Below are 20,559 nucleotides of genomic sequence, written 5' to 3' on the forward strand. Positions count from 1 at the left end.
TCCATAAGCTAATTAATTCTAATTGGAATAAGGAAGAATTTCCTGATCAGTGGAAGGAGTATTATTGTACCAATACACAAGAAGGGTGATAAAACTGACTATAGTAATTGTCATGGATATAACTGCTCATAACTTTGTACAAAATTTTATGCAATATCCTTCTCTCAAAAGTTAAATCGATGTATGGATGAAATTATTGGTGATCATCACCATATGATCTTTGTAGTACCGTTAATTTTCCTACAAGAGTTCAGAGCAACTATAGATCAGCAGTAGATAATATATTCGTTAATAACTCAAAATAGGAATTTATAACATAGGACCTTTTATAAATGGCTTATCTGACCATGAGACACAACTTGCAGAAATCAGTAATGTCCATGATTTATGCTAACCGTCTTACAGTGCATACACTGTATACAGTGTGCACTGCTAACCATCTTACAGTGCATACACTGTATACAGTGTGCACTGTAAGACGGTTAGCATAAATCGTGGACATGAGTCAGTGCAACAGGACGCTAAAATATAACGAAATCAGTAATACTGATCTTCAGATCAGTAATCAGCAGTATCAAATCAACAAGCATATGATGGCAGATTTTGTCACAGAATTAAGTAATGAAGCTTGGGATGCTGTATTTGATAGCAGACATCAATTCTAAATTTAGTTGCTCCCTAAATACATATTTGAGGATCTTCTATTCTAAAAAAAGGTAAAAAAATAACACTAAAAGCAAAACATGGATAACACTGGGCACAAAAAAACCTCATGTAACATAAAAGATATCTATACTTGGCCAATAGGGACAGTAATAATCTGAGACTAAAAAGTCATACAAAATATGCCGTAAAATACTATCAAAAGTCATTAAGGAAGCTAAACATAATAATTACAATAACCAAATTCTAGAATCAAATAATAAAATTAAAACCACCTGAGAAATTGTGAAAGTTGAATCAGGAAAGAGAACTATTAATGAAGATGTACAAATATAGAATGTTGATGGGAAGCCACTAAAAATCTGCAAGCTATTAAAAGTACATTTAATGAATATTTTGGTTCATTGATCGAGAAAATGTATGTCAACAACAACAATAATAATTCACAATTTCTTTATTAGAACCGTTACAACACAACTATATTAAGGTCAGAGCCTAGTTTGGCTCTGACCTTAAGGCAGCGTCTACATGAGCGCACAAAATGCATCCGTTGTAATGAACATACTTTAGTTTCATTGCAGACAAAATACTACGCACCGCATTCTGCAACTGTGTGGTGTCCTCAGCAAACAGACGCATTTTGTGCGCCCGTGTAGACGTTGCCTAATATTGTTGTGTTGTGACGGTTTTAATAAAGAAATTGTATATTGTAACACAACAGGATGCATGAAATGAAAAAAATAATAATTCAGTTCTTTATTATTTATGTGCTGAGCCAACAGCTACAAGGCCCATTACTGACACAGTACAGTGTAGATAAAAGTAGTTACATAATGGACAAACACAACATAAAGTCAAAGATACTAATTAAAGGTAAGCACTGGAGGAAAAACACTTTCATTCATATAAGGAAACAAACAAACAAAATAACAATAATACCTACCACTTGGCGCACCAGCCCTGGGTGAGCCTTGGCCTCCTCTACAACCAGTCTCCACTGCTCTCTGTTCCTCATCTTCTCTATCCATCCTTTCACCTTCATCTTCTTCAGCTAATTCCCAACATCGTCTAGCCATCTCATCCTGTCTTCCTTTTCTTCTTTTGGAATATAACCTTCCTTTTAACGTATCATTTCCTGGGCTACTTCCTTCATCTCTCCAGATTGCAACATTGTAGGTACATTCCAAGTTGCCATCACAATATCACTGTTCCTTGTCCGTTGCTTAGTCTGTTTCCCATATGTTCCACTTATCCAAGGCTGGTTGTTAGGTTTCTGAACAAAATTCTTTTTACAGGATGAAGTTGTTAGCCTCATGCCCAACCCCCAACCTACAGGACCAGGGTATCTCTCTTAGCCTGGACTCTAACCTTTGACCTTTCCGGCATGGGTGACTACTGGTAGTTAAACTACCACCGGCATAGCTCTCCAAGTCACAGAGTTATGCAAGCCCCACCACCACGACAAGGTGAAGACACCTGTCAGGGGAATAATAATAATCTCATACATTATTTATCACATGATTTGATAATTCATCTCCTAATATAAATCTCAAATTGTAAACGACAAAAGAAATTGAAAATATTATCAAATTTCTTAAGCTCAAAAATTCCCATGGATATGATGAACTCTCGAACAATGTTCTTAAAATAAGTTCTGTTTACATCAGTTCACCCTTGAATCGTATGTGTAATAAATCTTTTATCATTAGGTATTTTTCCTCAACACAGTATTACTACACCTTTTAAAATGGGTGAGAGAAATTGTAAATCTAACTTCATAGAGCTGAACCCTTCTTGAGAAGCAGCCAGTTGTGCAGCTATTGAAGAACTTCCCGTCATCTTTTGGAACACAAAGGCTCATTACTATGTTAAAAAGAGCCCTCCACTGGTCCCTATCCTGAGCCAGATTAATCCAGTCCACACCACCTTATCCTGTCTCTAAGATCCATTTTAATATCATCCACCTACCTATGTCCTGATCTTCCAAGTGGTCTTGTTCCTTCTGGCTTTTCCACCAATATCCCATACTCATATGTAGTCCTCCCCCCCATTCGTGCTACACCATAGGCGAAATTATAGTTGTGTATATTCTGATTTTTATATTTTTAGGCAGCAGATGAGAAGACAAAAGTTCTGGACTGAATGGTAGCAAGAATTACCTGAATTCAGTCTCATAATTTCATACTGAATCAAATTTTGATTTGTTACTGTCATTATCAAATATTTGAACTGTACCACATTTTCAAAAGATCTGTTGGCTATGTGAATGTCATGATTTTGCCCTGCATTCTGGTGATGAGGCAGCAACATATACTTAGTTTTATCTGCATTTACTTTTAGAACAACCTCCTTACTAGCATCAGTTAAAGTTTGTGTTTTTCTTTATGGTATCTATGTTATCTCCCAGTAGTTTCACATTATCAGCATAGACCAGCACCTGATGTGGCCCATTTAATTTCAGTCCAACCTGGTTCTACTGGATCTACCTAATGGCATATTCTTAAGCAAAGTTGAAAAGGAGTGGTGATAAAGCATCTCCTTATTTTAGACCATTTTATATAGGAAAATTATGAGACAAATGTTTACCTATACAGACTTTATTATACATTCTGTTTAAACACATTTTAATCAGCCTAACTAGTTTCATTGGTACCCCAAACTCTATTGGAATATTGTACAGTGCTCTCCTCCTAACTGAATCATAGACTTTTTTGAAGTCTATGAATAGCTGAAGTACTGTGTCATTGTACTCCCATTTATAAAAACGTTATTTGGATCCCTGGTCAGATCACATAGAATTTGTGGTGGACAGAATGACACTGAGGTAGGTTTTCTCCAAATTCTTTGATTTCCTCTTGCCAATTCTCATTGTAGCAACTGCTACATATTCATTAATCATACAGTCACCTTTGCCTCTATCCAATGGGTATTGGGAGTAAAGCGGCAGATACATGAAGCTGACCACTCACCTCCATCAAGTGCCAAGGTTGAGAAAGGTGGAGCTATACCTCCACTCCCCCATATGTCTTCATGGCATAGTGCTTAATTAATTAAGCACAGGGAGAACTTTACTTTAGGTACAAACCTTTTTAATAAATGATTTCATTAAAAATCAAATTATTTGAAATCTAGTAATGCAAAATATGTGAGAGGCTGAACACACCAGTGCTTTTATTAGTTCATTTGCACTGTACTAAGTAATCTGAATGCAGTCCACATCCTGTATCCATTTATTTTATTACTTTCCCAACTATACCTTGGTCTCCCAAGCGGTCATTTCCTAATCAGAACGATATGTTCCAAAATTTTAGTATTCATTAGTACACGCCCACATTTATGTCACAACACTATATACTTTAGAATAGCACAACAACACAAAGTGCACCATGCAACAGGATCAAGGCGCTAAAGGTAGGGCCAAAATAAACTCACCTTCACATAAAATTAGGATTATAGAAACACCGTCGTGATACACAATCTTCTTCCTTTAATGAGAAGAAATTTCAAGACGAGTACCACTGGTTCTAGTTTTAGCAAAAAGTTTTTATAACTTTACTTTCAAATACTTGACTGTGTAAATAATTTAGTTATAATAACTTTGTTTCTTGTTTGTTATAATAACAATCTTAGAGAGATGGATTGGATAGATCTGGCTCAGGATAGGGACCAGTGGAGGGCTCTTGTGAACACGGTGATGAACCTTCGGGTTCCATAAAATGCTGGGAAATTCTTGAGTAGCTGCTGAATTGGTGGCTCCTCCAGAAGGGCTCAGCTCTATGAGCAAGTAAGTATAATAACTTGGATATGTTCCAACCACTTCATGTACTTAATGTATGAGGGTAAGTCAATAAGTAAGTTACAAATTGATTTGAAAAATGCTTTTATTTCTTAACATAATCTCCCTGTATATTGAAGCACTTGTCCCATCGTTTCACAAGCCCCTGAAAATCAGCATAAATTTCTTTGGGATGCTGTTGGAACCAGGCGGTGACTACCCCTTCTACAGCTTTATCGTCGGGAAAATGTTCAGCCGAAAGATTGTGTTTAAGAGGGTCAAACAAATGGACGTTGCTTGGAGCAAGGTAGGGGCTATACGGAGGATGCTCGAGGACTTCCAACTTGAAATTTCATAGCATCTCATTTGTCTTGTTGGCAGTATGGGGACGAACGCTGTCATGCAAGAGCAACACATCTTTGGTGGGGAGTCCTGGTCACTTCTGTTGAATGGCCTTACGAAGTTTCCTGAGGATGTTACAGTAGGAGTTGGCATCTACAGTTTGTCCTTGAGGCTGGAATGCAGTAAGCAGTATGACTTCATAATCCCAGTCACCAGCTGGTTCTGACAGCAGCCCAAAAAATATTATGCTGCAGGTTTTCAGGGGCTCATGAAATGATGGGAAAAGTGCCACAATGTACGGCGTACAGGGAGATTATGTTTAGAAATAAAAGTATTTTTCAAATCAGTACTCTTATTTGTTCAAGTACTATATCCATTTGTAACTTACTTATTGACTTACCTATGTAGTTAGCAGCCTCCGTAGTCTAGAGGTAACGTTCCCACCTCATGACTCGTGGTACGCAGGTTCAAATACCCGGCGGAGGTCGTCGAATTTTTAAGGGCGGAAAAATTCAGAGAACAAGCTCTCCGGGAGGGACTTTAAGCTGTGTGTCCCGTGTCGTAACTTTACGGCACGTAAAAGAACCTCATATCCCCAAAGGGGATCACTGAGCCAAATTCCAGGACGTTTCCCGCCCAACAATAGTCTCTAAGGCCTCTGATAGATGGGGGAGGCATTACAGATACCACTAAGCAAGTGGCCGAACTCGCTTGCTCGGCGGGACTGATGGTACGCACCATTTATTGGTAGGGTATAGAGACTGGTAGAATATCATAGAGGGAAGCACAATAGATCAAACTGGTCGCGGTGCATGGGGAAACCCACCCTCTCTAAATGACTAATAACTACCTATGTAGTTACAATGAATAACTTTTATATATTAACTAGCTGTGCCTGGCCACACCTTGCTGTGGCTCAGTCTGCCCATTCTTCCCCAGTTTGATTTGAAATTACTCGATGCATTGCTTCCGCTCCGCGAGTATGACGACCTAAGCTTGTTCTTAGAAAACGAAAAGAAAAACAACGAAAAATAAACTATACTTACGAAATAACTTCCATGCACAACTCAGATTCAGCGAATAAGTTATTGAACGCTCACTTTTACACCAGCGAGCACAATTATTATCACATCCAGTATCACCAAAAATTTCTTCAGAGCTGGACTATTATAACCCGGTTTCAGACGCAATAGAGGGCACTTTCGCCCAGGGTTCCATTTCACGTGTTCTGTGCTCGTTGCCACAGAAATGTACTATTTCTGCTGTTTCAACAGTTCGTTGCCACGGTTATTCCAAGGCAACGATGTGCTGTTTCAACAGTTCGTTGTGACAGTTATTCCAAGGCAAGAACCCGCTGTTTCAACAGCTCGTTGCCATGGTTATTCCTAGGCAACGACCCGCTGTTTCAACAGTTCCTTGCCACGGTTATTCCTATGCAACGACCTGCCGTTTCAACAGTTCGTTGCCACGGTTATTCCTAGGCAACGACCCGCTGTTTCAACAGTTCCTTGCCACGGTTATTCCTATGCAACGACCTGCCGTTTCAACAGTTCGTTGCCACGGTTATTCCTAGGCAACGATCTGTTGGTATTCGATGGACCAGGTATAACACGTTACAGTGTATTAATACTGAATACAATTAATACTTTTACTTGTTTTTACCTGTCACGGGTGTGACATCTACATAATAGGCATATAAAAACACGCGCGTGTTCAAATGCAACGTTGTGTCAAAATTTCGAAGCAATCGGCGAAGAACTTTCAGAGATCTTCGAGGAGAGCCAAACCAGCAGTTACATTTGTATTTATATAGATATAGATTGAAATTTTTAATGATTTTAACATCATAAAGTATTAAAATACATTTTTAGTGAGTGACATATTCTTGATGTCTTTTAAATTGTTGCATTATTTATACATGTACTTTGATAACAAGAATATGTCACGTTGTTGTGGTCACGTGTCTCCTATTCAGTGCGACAAATAACTTCCACACATGTCTCGGATTCAGCGAATAAGTTATTGAATGCTCACTTTTACACCAGCGAGTACAATTATTATCACATCCAGTATCACCGAAAACTCTTCGGAGCCGGACTATTATAACCTGGTTTCGGACGCAATAGAGGGCACTTTCACCCAGGATTCCATTTCACGTGTTCTGTGCTCATTGCCGCAGAATTGCATTATTTCGCCGTTTCAACAGTTCGTTGCCACGGTTATTCCTAGGCAACGATCTGTTGGTATTCGATGGACGACATATAACACGTTACAGTATATTAATATTGAGTACAATTAATACTTTAACAACCAACCAACCAACCAACCTGTCACAGGTGTGACATCTACATAATGGGTATATAAAAACGTGCGTGTTTGAATACAACGTTGTGTCAAAATTTCGAAGCAATCGGTGAAGAACTTTCGGAGATCTTCGAGGATTAACAAACCAACATTTACATTTTTATTTATATAGATGACATTGTAACAGTGGTTTTCTAAATGTTGATCGTGTTCTTCTGAAGATGGGCAACCCGACCGAAACGTGTTAAGGGAAACGAAATACTGAAATACAACTTTGCTACAAGTCATTTTATATTACTTCACAATTTTCAATTCACTGTTCCCATCTAAGGTGACTGAGATCTACAGAAACAAGAAGTGCCTAATACACAAACTAATTTTTCTTTTAATCTCCTGACATGGCACTCAATATCCTAGTTGCTAGTTGATATCTGCTGTGAACAGAGGCATGCAAGTCCTTCATGATCCTTCCAGTTAAATGCAATTTACTGCTATATTTCCCCATAGGCAGAATCAACACATCTCTATTTTTTAAGTTTATATTAGTAATTAATACAAAGAGTATCCCACAAAATAATATTTTGTCTGTGATGATCAATAAATCACACTTTCTGTTCATCTGACCAATCCAAAAGATTTATTTCATTATACTCAGTATAAATGGTACATAAATTCATAACTAAGAGATCAACAAATTCACTCGGAGAACACAGCAGAAGAGCACTGAAGACATACAGCAAATGACAAATGATATGGCAGAATCATGTTTACAAGCTGTTGATAAGTTTCTGTAATCTACTATTACTATTCTCTACTAACTGCAAGCTTCCACAGCTGAGGTAAACACCGTAACCGTGGAGAATGTCATGTCAGGTCTGTTTGCTCTCACCTACACAGGGTCTTGTTCACATTCAACAATCAGTATTAAACAGATATTGATATGCACTGACAATTTGTACCATGGGACTCAGTTCATTTCCTGTATCAGTTACAAAGTTTAGCAAGCAACCCAAATACAGGGTGGCGCAAAAAGGTGGGAACTTTTGAATGTGATGTTGGCAGCAGTGTGAGGGGAGAAGAAATGTGGGGAGGGTGGTAAGTTGTAGAGTAGCACCGGAGGTTTAGTAGCCATGGAACAGTGGAACGTTCAAGAACGCGTAGTAGCCGTGCGGGCTTATTATCGACACGGCGACAGTTTGGTTGAGGCCTTACGGGAGTTTAGGCGGCATTTCAACCTTGCCCCTCGTGCCCACGCTCCATCTAAACATGCAATTCGAACGTGGGTTCAAAATTTCGAAGAGACTGGTTCAGTGGGAAAGAGAAAGTCTTCTGGTCGTCCAGGAAGTGCTTGGACTCCGGACAATGTCGAAGCCGTGCAAGCCTCCGTCTTGAGAAGTCCACATCGCTCAGTACGGAAAGTCGCAGCGGCAGTGACTGTAAGTCGTCGGTCTGTCCAGAGAATACTCCATGAACTCAAGTTTCATCCCTATAAACTGCAACTGGTGCAAGAACTGAAACCTAATGACCATTTGTTGCGCCGACAGTTTTGTGAAGCAATAATGAACAAAACTGACGAGAATCCTGATTTCATTGAAAATCTGTGGATGTCAGACGAAGCTCATTTTCATTTAAACGGGTATGTGAACAAGCAGAACTGTCGGTACTGGGCACAAGAAAATCCTGCTGTTCTTCATCAACGACCTCTACACAGCCCCAAGGTCACTGTATGGTGTGCAGTTTCAGCTCGAAGGGTGATAGGACCATATTTTTTTGAAGACATCGCAAGAAACACGGTGACAGTAACTTCTGAGCGTTATGTAACCATGCTTGAGACGTTTCTTGCTGCAAGAATTCACAGTGTACCGAACACTGATATCGAAAACACTTGGTTTCAACAGGACGGGGCGACTGCACACACCGCACGAGTGTCAATGGCAGCGGTCAGGCATCTGTTCGGTAACCGCGTAATTTCCAGAAACGGTGACATTGCTTGGCCACCTCGTTCCCCAGACTTACCAGTGTGTGATTTTCATTTATGGGGTTATTTGAAGAGCGTGGTCTACAATACACGCCCCACAACCCTAGCCGAACTTAGAAGACGAATAACAGAAGAGATCGCAGCAATACAACCCGACACTTTGCTCTGAGCTATGCGCAATTTTCAGGATCGACTTGCAGAGTGTATTCGGCTAGATGGACATCATCTTCGCGATGTTATTTTCAAACTGTGAGTTATTTTTAAATTTCCAATGTAGAAGTGCACATTGAGTACGTTGATTACATTTAAAAAAAAATTGTATTTTTTCTCTATTTTCAAGAGTTCCCATCTTTTTGCGTCACCCTGTATCATACAACACAGAGTAAACCCATGTTACTTACAACTTGGGGCCGTGCCATAGCTCAAGCAGTCAGTCACTGGCTTCCCACCATGGTGGCCCGGATTCAATCCTGGGTCTGGTCAAGTGGGATTTGTGGTGGACAAAGTGGCGCTGGGGTAGGTTTCCTCCGAGTACTTCGGTTTCCCCTGGCAATCTTCATTCCACCAACTGCTCCACAATTACCCTCACCTATCATCTGGGGTACATCTGGTACAATAGGCCAGAAGAGGCCACAGTACAAGGGACTTAGTCCCACCCCACTACCAATAAAAAACTTACAACTTGCAATATTGTCGCATGCTGCAAGTTGTATGTTGCTCCTTCAGCCTAAACCCATCTATACTGCTCTGTGATTTACTGCACACATCACTATGTGTGGGTTGATGTGTCCGAAGTCCAAATGACGTTACACAGATACCAGCAAAATGGCCACTCTCGACTATGTATGTGCTGATGACTGTTCAGAAGGCTCTGCTGACAATGATTTGTTACACAAGTCACAGCTATATGGCCTCTCCCCAGTGTGTACATATTGATGTATCTTCAGGGTCGAGTGGTGTGTGAATGATTTATTACACAAGTCACAGCTATATGGCCGCTCCCCACTGTGTGTGCGCTGATGTATCTTCAGGGTCGAGTGACGCTTGAATGATTTGTTACACAAGTCACAGCCATATGGCCGCTCCCCACTGTGTACGTACTGATGTATCTTCAGGGTCGAGGGGTTCGTGAATGATTTATTACACAAGTCACAGCTATATGGCCGCTCCCCAGTGTGTACATATTGATGTATCTTCAGGGTCGAGTGGTGTGTGAATGATTTATTACACAAGTCACAGCTATATGGCCGCTCCCCACTGTGTGTGCGTTGATGTATCTTCAGGGTCAAGTTGTGCTTGAATGATTTATTACACAAGTCACAGCAAAATGGCCGCTCCCCACTGTGTGTGCGTTGATGTATCTTCAGGGTTGAGTGTTGCTTGAATGATTTATTACACAAGTCACAACTAAATGGCCGCTCCTCACTGTGTGCGCGATCATGCCTTTTCAGACTACTCTCATCTCTAAATAACTTACTGCACACATCACAGCAAAATGGCCGCTCATCAGTGTGTATGCGCTGATGTTTCTTCAGATTACTCACATCACTGAAAGACTTACTGCACACATCACAGCAAAATGGCCGCTCTCCTGTGTGTATGCGATGATGCCTCTTTAGATCACGCGAGCGACTGACTGATTTATTACATATGTCACAGAAGAATTGCCGCTTCTTGCCAGGTAGGGTTTCAAGATCATACACAGTAATCTGAAAAACAGGAAGAAATAACACTGAGAAATCATCCTATCTATAGGAATAATTCTGAAACCCAAATACGTATTGTAACGTGTTTCATCACTGATCCCACTTCTGACACCAGTGTAACGTGTTTACGTTACCGAAGACGCCGTAGAGATGGTTAATTGGTTTATTTAACAATCTTCAAATAACGGCTACAATTAATTATCACAATATTACGGGTTTCCACACTTTACAAACCCTAGAACAAAATCTCTTAACACTCTCTTCGAGAGTCTTCACGTACTAATGATGCGGGAGCTATACAAGTCTCCCTGAATTACACACTCTGAATATAACTGGTGATCACTGGTTAACGCACACGCGGCTGTTATGTTTCAACTCGGCGACTGTTACTTTATAACTGAAGTCGCCGACTGCTACAGTAGAACTCGCTGGTAGCCACATTAGAACTGACTGGTACCAGCTGTGCAGCTCACTTATATAGCTGCAATGCTTGCCGGTTGCGTAATGAGTGCCACGTCATCCTGTTACGTCACCGCTGTTGACTCGCCTTGCATAGTTACCAGGTTGCGGGGGCTCGGCTATCTTCAGCTCCGCTCGGCTCTCTTCGGCTCCGCTCGGCTCTCTTCGGCTCCGCTCGTGACGTCACCGCGCATAGCTGCCAGGATGCGGGGTGATTACTCGCCTATTACGCGAGCGTTACGTTACCGCTGAGGGGTGGGAGGGGAGAGCTGACTCACCCGCCGCGTCACTGCTGGTGTGGGGGGGGGGCTCGGCTTTGCGCAACATGTCACAGTATATTGAGAAGTTAAGAAAGTAAGAAAGATGGGGGAAAGAGAATGGACAGGGAGCGCCATTTGCAAGTACGTGTGTGTGCTGTCCTGATGTGTCCCTCACAATGTATGACAGCTTCTGAGTGAATTCAATCAAAATTATATAATATTATGCATTTCTAAGGCTGTATAGTGGACTGGAATGTTAGATGAAACAACAATAAACTCTGAGTTAAGAAATTACAGTAAGACAATTTATATGGCCTAGTGAAATTCTTGAAACAATATATATATAAAATGACTCGAAGAGAACAGTACACAGAGGGTTAAATAAACATGACCACCCTGACATCAAGAACAAATTCATATCCCAGGATGCCAAGGAATGTTCCCTCACCATGAAAATATCTGGCCTTTGTGAGAACATGGGCACTCCTGCTGGATCTTTTAATTGGTAATGAGCACACCACACTGTCTAGAAGCAGGTATGGGGTGACCACGCAATAGATGCTTGTGTCAGGCAATTGTAAGCATGATTTCCTCCTTCCTGATAAAGCTGATAATCTGCCACACTAAAGCACATAGCTTCAATGACTGTAGTGCAGTGGTTCTCAAACTTTTTACCTCTGAGCCCCCCCTGATGAGAGAAAATACTCTCAGGCCCCCAGCCTGTTTTTTTTTTATCAAAATAGGACTCATGATATGTTTGACGTTTTATTCAGTTTATTTTGTGTTTTTCTACATACTAGTTAGCAGTTTTTTTACTCAAAATTAAAGTATCACAATATTAGGCCTACAATATAAATTAGTTTTAACACTTGCGATTAACCAAAATATGTACTGAAATGAAACGATATTTAACTAACAAGTATTTAATTTTTATCTGCAAAGAACATCAAACATTTAAATGTCAAAGTTCAGTGTGATGGATGGGCCTGCTTTTGAGAACAAAGTTTATCAAAACGTGGTGTAATATCAGAAATGGCCACTCTAACTAACTCTAACTAACATTTAAAGATGCCGCCTAAAGCAAATCCCCCTAAGGGAGGGAAATTCCAAACATACACAACAAATAATGTATACAAAATTTATTAAGGGCTGCAATACCTGAGGTTGCAAACAGGTGTGCCCATAACCTGAGAAGTTGGTATGCCTTCCATGACATGTTTTGACAAGGAATCACTACCCAACAACCAGAAACAACTCTGACGCCCATTTTGAATTAATGATGATATTGCATTAAAATAATTCTTTTTTACATAAATAACCTTACCGTATGACTAACTAAAGTTTTCAATTGCTTTTACCTGAAATTCTGGTCCCTTCCTGAATGGTGTCCATTCTGCAGACTTCCTTCGGTTCCAGCCCACTTTATTTTTTCCTTTTTGTAAAATTTCACTATAGCATGACATCATCTACTCCACATTCAACCTTGGCAGAATGATCACAGAGGGGATCATGGTTACAAAATAATCCACAGCCTCATGAATTTTGCTGGAGGTTTCTCTTAAACCTTTCTAACTGTTAAGGCACTTCTCTCTGAAATCACATTCTCATCAGTGAGGCCATCCTGTGCCTATCTGCCTGTCCACCTCTGCCAACTCCTGATTTGTTAACGGGAAGGAATGAGATTCCAACAATTCCACCGTCATCTTCACCGACATCCTGGAATCCTGCCCCTTTTGCTAGAACTGCCGATTACTCCTTCACAGTCTCATACAACCTTAAAGCTTTCTGCTGAATGAGAGCTAGGCTTAAGGGGTTGTTCATAGAATTCACATTGCAAGACGCCACTCCAAAACCTCCATTACATCACACATTTGGTGTGTAATTTTCACATTTGAGTAGCTTAACAGCCTTTGTTTAATTCACTGTGCACTCTTCAAAGTAATATGAATGATCAAGCCAGAATTCTGAGTAACATGTGTAATGCCTACTGCATGCTTGCCTCTTTTCTTGCCACACATAACACCCAATTTCACATGATTATATCTAGTACACTTTCTCCTGCAGATGGCAGCAGTATGGCTATGCTCTTCTCTCATGGCTGTAGCAAGGCCACTAAATTTTCAACAGTCGCAGTAACAGAAATACCCAGTCACATAGAGCACTGGCTGCAGTAAACAACAGATTGAACGCGTGATGGGGGATGCCCGTGGGTGCTGTGTGTTTGCATGTGGATAGCAAATTGGAACAGAGTAGTGTGTCGCGTGCTCCCGAAGGGAACCGTTTTCAGTTAAGAAAGCCATAGTCCACTGAAGGGATCCTCAGAACTGCAGGGAATTCTGACATACAGTTTGTCAAGAATTTTCTCCTGCAGGGGCATGGCTAATAAAGGCTCAAATAATAGCAATTCCCTGTATTACATAGAAAGTGTTCAGGTCAGGTATCATATGATTCTCAAGATGCAGAATGTGCTAATGGTGTAGTCAGTCAGGTTGGAAACTCAGGTATTCGGCAAGTATATGTTGTGGGTGGCAGGGTGAAATGCCATACTGTAAGAAGTATGGGGCTGTGTTGCCACCTTCACCAAGGAGTACAGAACAAGACATGCCTCTACAGGACAACTGGGGGTTCTCCAAATTCCTCACACTTACAATCTCATGAGATCTAGTGTAGATGGCACAAGAGTTAATACAGGACAGTGCTAAGACAGGACTTGTGATGGTCTTGACTTCACTGTGGAGCCATACATGATGGTGGTGTCTGCTTCTCGCCACTTGCTCCATGCTGTGTATGTATTTTTCTGCTTTCACAGAAATAAAATTCTTATGAATAAAAGTCGTTCTCTGTAGCAAAAGTTTGTAAATCAAGTGTGCATAAAACTAGGGATACCTGTATTTGTGAAATCTGCCTAACATGGGCATAGAGAGACAACTCACCTCAGGTTCAGCCTTTATTCCTACAAACGTCAGTGGGACACGATACTCCTCTTCTTCTGGATCTGAATATACCTCAGTTTTCAGACTGACAGCCGGATATGCATCATGAGAAGAAGCTGGGCATATCTCACTACACAGATCTCGTACTTTCCCCAAATCTGCAGGGTTCTGTAAAATAAACAGTGCCATATCTATAATGTCTATGCATTTGCATTACACAAGCAGTCCTGGGAAGAAATAATTGCATATTTTCCTTTCTCTACATTTTGAGTATCTGATAAAGCATGGGCCATGCAGTGTGTCCAGCAGTTTTCCCATTGTTGGAAGCATATTTGTTGCTGTGGGAACTTTCATTCATTTCCTTTAATTTCCATATATCGATACAGGTAACAAACCTAGGATGTGGAAATATTCCCTTTGAAAATAGATATATCAAGACACAATATATATGAGACAAACTCCGTCTTAAGTGCAACAATTTAATTGTAGTTCTTTCTTCTTCCCTTCCTCCACACTACATATTTCGGCCCTAAAAGGCCATCATCAGGTGTGTATTCTTACGTAGCTGCTACACTGCCCGTAGTTTAAAATTTAAAATCACCAGTCTTTCCAATTGTATGTATGTATAAAATCTTTGTTAACTTACACGCGTCAATTTGATTTCTAAAATTGTCACTTTTTTAAAACTTCAATTCAAATTAAAATGTCTATAAATTTTCTGTTCTTTTTCTTTTTCCAAATTTTTAAAAATNGTCTCATATATATTGTGTGAGTGTAAATATAATAAATAAATGCTTAATGCTTAAATATAATAATATCAAGACATATATACAAAAGTACATGAGTCACATAATTAAAATCACTTACATTAATTAATTAACATAAATAATAATATAAAGTAAAAGAGTTAATAAGATTTTAATTAATAAACATAATTTAAAAACAATTTACTATAAAACTTAAATTAATACAATTTTATTTAATTTACCTATACAGTAATACCTGTCTTAAATGGAATCTCAAGTGACCAGAAAAAATTTCTGCTGAAACCAGGTTTCTGTTCAATCAGGGTATACTATAACAACTAAACCAGGACATAAACGTATCTGAGACAAAACAAAACAACATGCTCATTAATTTATTCACACTATAATCATTGAACACATGCAAACATTACACTGAACAGGAAAAAATTGCAGTACTCACTTTTTATAATATTACCAGAGCTCCAGCAGAGTCTTTTGCACGTAGTTTACTCTCTTGGCTGCCTGACTTTCCACAAACACTTTAGCTTGAGAAATTAGAGTAAGCATGTCTGAATCATTCCATTTCACAGCAAACTCCTGCAGTACCTTTAAACTGTTGGCATCATCCTGATAAGTCTTCACTCTACACTTTTCTTCTTCTATCACAATGTCTTTTTCCTCTTCCTCCTCCTCTCTTCCTTTTTGATTTTCTCTAAAATTCTCAACTAATACATCGATATCCATTGTGTCTGGTTCTGTTTGCACATCTTTTGTCTATGTTGATGTAGTCCTCAGCATTGCAGTTACTGAAAGCAGCTTCATTCATGCAATGTTGTACGTCCTTCTGGTCATTCTCATTTTCTACACTAGGAGTAACTTCTACCGTAGAAAATCCTGCTTTTTCGAAACATTTTGTCATAATTTCTGGTAACAACTTCTTTACTGCTTGACTTATCCAAATAACCGCATCTAGAACCGACACAGTTCTTGCAAGTTCAGAGGCAGATGATGTAGAATCTATATTGACGAGCAAAGATTGCATTAATAATTTATGAAGTGGACCTTAACATTCCGAATGATGCCCTGATCCATTGGTTGAGAAACACTAGTGGTGTTTGGAGGGAACCAAGCAAGTCACATGTTGGAAAGTTCGATATGGGGGTGGCATATTGCGTTATCCAAGAACAACAAAACATGCCGGTTTTGCATTTTCGTTCTACCATTCAAGGCCGTTAACCATTCCTCCATGATCTGTGACATCATCCATGCCTTTATGTTGGATCTCCACTCAACGGGAAGTTTCTGTATGTCCATGTTTTGGAAGCATCGTGGCTTTGCCGCCTTACCAATCACTAAGGTTTTCTCTATTTCACCTGACATAAAACCACATAGAAAAACAGTCAATCTTTCTTTACATAGTTTTCCTCCCAAACATTTTTCACCTTTCAGACATAGCGATTTATTCGGAAGCACGTGGAAGAACAGCCCAGTCTCATCACCGTTCACTATGTTTTCAGATTCATATCCCTCGATTATGGATGGCAATTTAGCTTCCCATTCCTCAATGGTATCACTATTTACATAACTTGATTCACCACAAAGTTCATTAAAAACTATCCGATGTCTTTTGCGAAAACTCTCCAAACATCCGTTAGATGCTTTGAATTCAGTCTTCCCCAGTTTTTCAGCTACTTTTTTAGCATATTCCTGTAACATAGGACCTGACAACCGCTGATTTTTTGCCCTCACACTGAGAAACCATGCCCGCACTATTTCATTAAGTCTTCGTTTGCAGTTTTCTGAAGTTCTCTTTTTATTTTTCCATTAGCACAGGTTTCCCACTGCTTCAAAATTTCCGTTTTCTTCTTTAGAATCTCATACACTTGAGTTTTACCAACGTTAAACATCTTCATGATCTGCTTAACAGACAATTTATCTCGCTCACTCGCATGAATCACTTTTAATCTTGTGTTAAGATCAAGCACAACTCTTGTCTTTGTAGCCATGATGACAACTGCTAGACTAAAGTAAAACTGTAGGCCTAGAGCCCTTACTGAATACAATTTCCAGAAGGGGAAAACAATTCTGCTGAATCTCAGTGCAGGTAGTGCAATACCGTTAGAAGCTTATTTTAAAGAGTTAGGGGAAACAAAATTCTGTAGAATGTATAGGATGCCTAAAATTATTCTAAACGATGCATTCCGGAAGACTGGAAATTTTCCGTATAAAGGCTTATTTTGATTTCCATTGTCTGTGTTAGACAGTTTCCATTTAATCCAGGTTATTTAACATCTTTTTCAGCCCCAAAGTCAAGGGACCTGAAAATATTTCTGTTTAATAAAGGGTCCGTTTAAGGCAGGTTTTACTGTATTAACCGAATTAAATACACCACATATCTATGAGTTGCAATCTATATTCCCTACAGAACAGACAAAATACATTGTAAGATGAGGCACCAGCTATTGTTGTGTTGTGACAGACTCCAATAAAGAAATTGTAAATAACATAAAATCTGTAAATACAATGATAAGTCACCTAAAGGCAGCAACAGAGGCAACTCCAAAAGTATCAGGTATGTTAAATATGCTTCAGACAATGGGAAATGTCCAACATATCTGTACAGTCAGTCAGTCATCACAAATCTTTAGAGAATCATTACTTATCCTGTTACAGATCCTCAACATAATGACAACTCTCTCTTATTATATGCATACAGATTCCACTGAAGTCAGAAAAGAAATAAATGACAGTTTTCAGCAAATTACAGATCCTGGGAATCCTATGACACAGTACCAAAGCCTACTGGATTGGATAGACAAGGAATATGTGAGAAATTTTTGGATCTATAGAATTTCTCTGCTTTCAGGGGGGGGGGGAAATTCTTATGCATGTAAGACCTAGTGCACACATGTAATTTTTAGTTATAGTTGGGCACATTGCCGAGAAACATTGCGTTTAATGGGAGTGCGCACACATCACGATAGTTGTTCCAACAGTCAGTGAGCAGTTGGGTTCTACCTCAACCGCCCGCTGACCCAACTGTTGTTGATAACGCCAGTGTACATGAGCTGTTATGGGAGTGCGCACACATGCAACTTGAAATCATGCACAATTTGACCCTCAGTCAACAAGTTGTGTATTTTCCTGCCTGTCTTCACGCTCAAGCTAGTTGCAACATGTGGGATCAAAGCACTGAAAAGCTTACAGTAGAAGTGGAGAAGCAGCCAGCTCTTTATTTAAAATTACGTAAAGAATATTCTGATACTAATCATAAGAAAAAGTTGTGGGAAGAGGTGTGAACTGCTTCGATTGAAAACTGGAATGGTCTGTTTATATAGTAGTTTTAGCATGATCAATTTTCATTTCGTTGACAATTCTTACTGAAGTGTGATGAGTCTAATAACTTACATAAAAAGTGAACGTACCCTTAATGTTATGTAAGGAAAAAATACTATTTTTGTGTGCTTTGTGTTTGCAATGGGGCATGCAGTAGCATGGTTGAGACACTATGCTACAAGCTGGAAGGTCACGGGATCGAATCCCAATGAGGTCACCGGATTTTTATCAATTTACCCAATCCTTCCAGCCGCACTACAGCCCTGCGGCTGACTCAGCCTCTAACAGAAATGAGTACCAGGAATATTCTTGGAATGTTCTTGGCGGTAAAGGGCGGCCAGCGCATAGGGCTGACAACCTTACCGCCATCTATGAGCAGGTCGTCTAGAAAAAATGTGGGAAGCTCAACATCTCACAATCCTAAGGGCCTGTTACAGGAATAATTTTACTTTACCTTTTTACTTTTTTTGTGTTTGCCATCATAGTAGAAATATTAAACTCCAATCTCCATCTTGTATTCTTGTACAAGATATGAGGTTTCAGAAGAAGCAACAATTCATCAAAACTATCAACACTCATTCTGCAATAACTGAAAAAATTTTATGGGTATTGTCTCAGTTCACGGTACAATGTGTAAAATTTTCCTTTTAACAGACGTTCCCTATAAATTGGGTGAACCCAATATTCCCCACTTCCTTCTTTCCTTAATCTTAACAACGCATATACTACTGCTGTATCCTACACATCCATGCTGCGAATGACCGACTGCTCACTGGCGTAGTTGTGGACAACTCGAAACTGTATGTGTGCTTACGTCCCTCGACAATCGTTGGACCTCCACGATAGTGCACAACTATCGGCCAACTAAAAATTGCATGTGTGCGCTAGGCCTAAGTTTTTGCAGCAGCGAAGTTTGTAAAACAAGGGATACCTGTACTTGTGAAATCCACGTAATGGAGACACAACTCACCTGAGGTTCGGCCTTTATTCCTGGATATGTTATCGGGACAGGATACTCCTCTTCTTCTACATCTGAAAATACCTCGGCCTTTATACTGACGGCCTGATACGCATCGCGTGAACATGTTGGGCACGTCTCACTACGCTGACCCTGTACGTTCTGTACATCGGCAAGGTTCTGTAAACAAATACAAGTATACTGTCACTGTTCACTCTGTGTAGTGTTTGTGTCTGGTAAGGTGTTTTAACCCTCTGGCTGCCTGATTGTACCATACAACTTGTAGATATACACTGAATTGAGAATATTTAAAGATTAACTTTATTTTTAGCATAATGTACACAATCTCCACTAATACCTACCTAGCCCATACCGTTCTAACGCATTTTCCATACAGGAAGTACTTATAGTGCGACCTAGTGTCCTTACTGTAAACTTTATTCGGAATAATCGCATCAGCGCAGCAGACATAACCTATCACCTCCAAGAGAACTGAACCCATGAAATGGTGTCGGGAAAGTATGCAGTGCGACACAAAAAACCTCAGTACTTGTGCGGATTACTATAAAATGATAACAGATATATACAGTGTGCGAGCCTACTTCTACCATCTTTTTACATAAATTGTCTACTTTGTGATTAACATCGAGAAAGTCTGAGCTTTGGCAATTTTAACACGGGTACACGTCAAATCTAATCTGCTTGTGCCATAAAGAAGTTTATACTATCCTACACTTTATGCATAAGTCTCCGAAGTTTTCTCACTCCTACAGGTTTACCCTCTGGAACTTCCTCTGCATTTCTCATTCACATCGCTCACAGCAATGCTACATAGCTTTCTTGCATTACCTTTTCATAAATTCATCATTGTTAATTCACATTACCTATAACGACCCATAAAATTGTGAATACATGGATTATGAAAAATAACACAATCCTTCACAATTTCAATTTATATTTAACGTTCCATAGATCCGCAGTACACGTAAGATATATACAAAATATCCGATTTCTCTGGAATTCTAAATCGAGGGATGAGGACAAATGCATTTTTTCTCCCGCAAACAAGCAGGAAGCACTCACCATGGTTACTCTTAAC

At 39.7% G+C, this 20,559-nt stretch overlaps 1 protein-coding gene across 1 annotated transcript; it reads right to left on the reverse strand.

Moving 5' to 3' along the window:
• Window positions 1-9,901: 9,901 nt before the first annotated feature.
• Window positions 9,902-19,735, reverse strand: LOC111861865 (zinc finger protein 664-like). The gene is made up of 4 exons (XM_033750476.1): window positions 19,712-19,735; window positions 19,473-19,640; window positions 14,421-14,588; window positions 9,902-10,771 (listed from the first exon to the last, which is right to left on the reverse strand). The coding sequence occupies exons 1-4, from the start codon at window positions 19,733-19,735 to the stop codon at window positions 9,902-9,904; spliced, it is 1,230 nt and encodes a 409-aa protein (XP_033606367.1).
• Between the last annotated feature and the right edge of the window lie 824 nt (window positions 19,736-20,559).

Source organism: Cryptotermes secundus, unplaced genomic scaffold (assembly GCF_002891405.2).
Source record: "Cryptotermes secundus unplaced genomic scaffold, Csec_1.0 scaffold1258, whole genome shotgun sequence".
Taxonomy (NCBI): Eukaryota; Metazoa; Arthropoda; class Insecta; order Blattodea; family Kalotermitidae; genus Cryptotermes; species Cryptotermes secundus.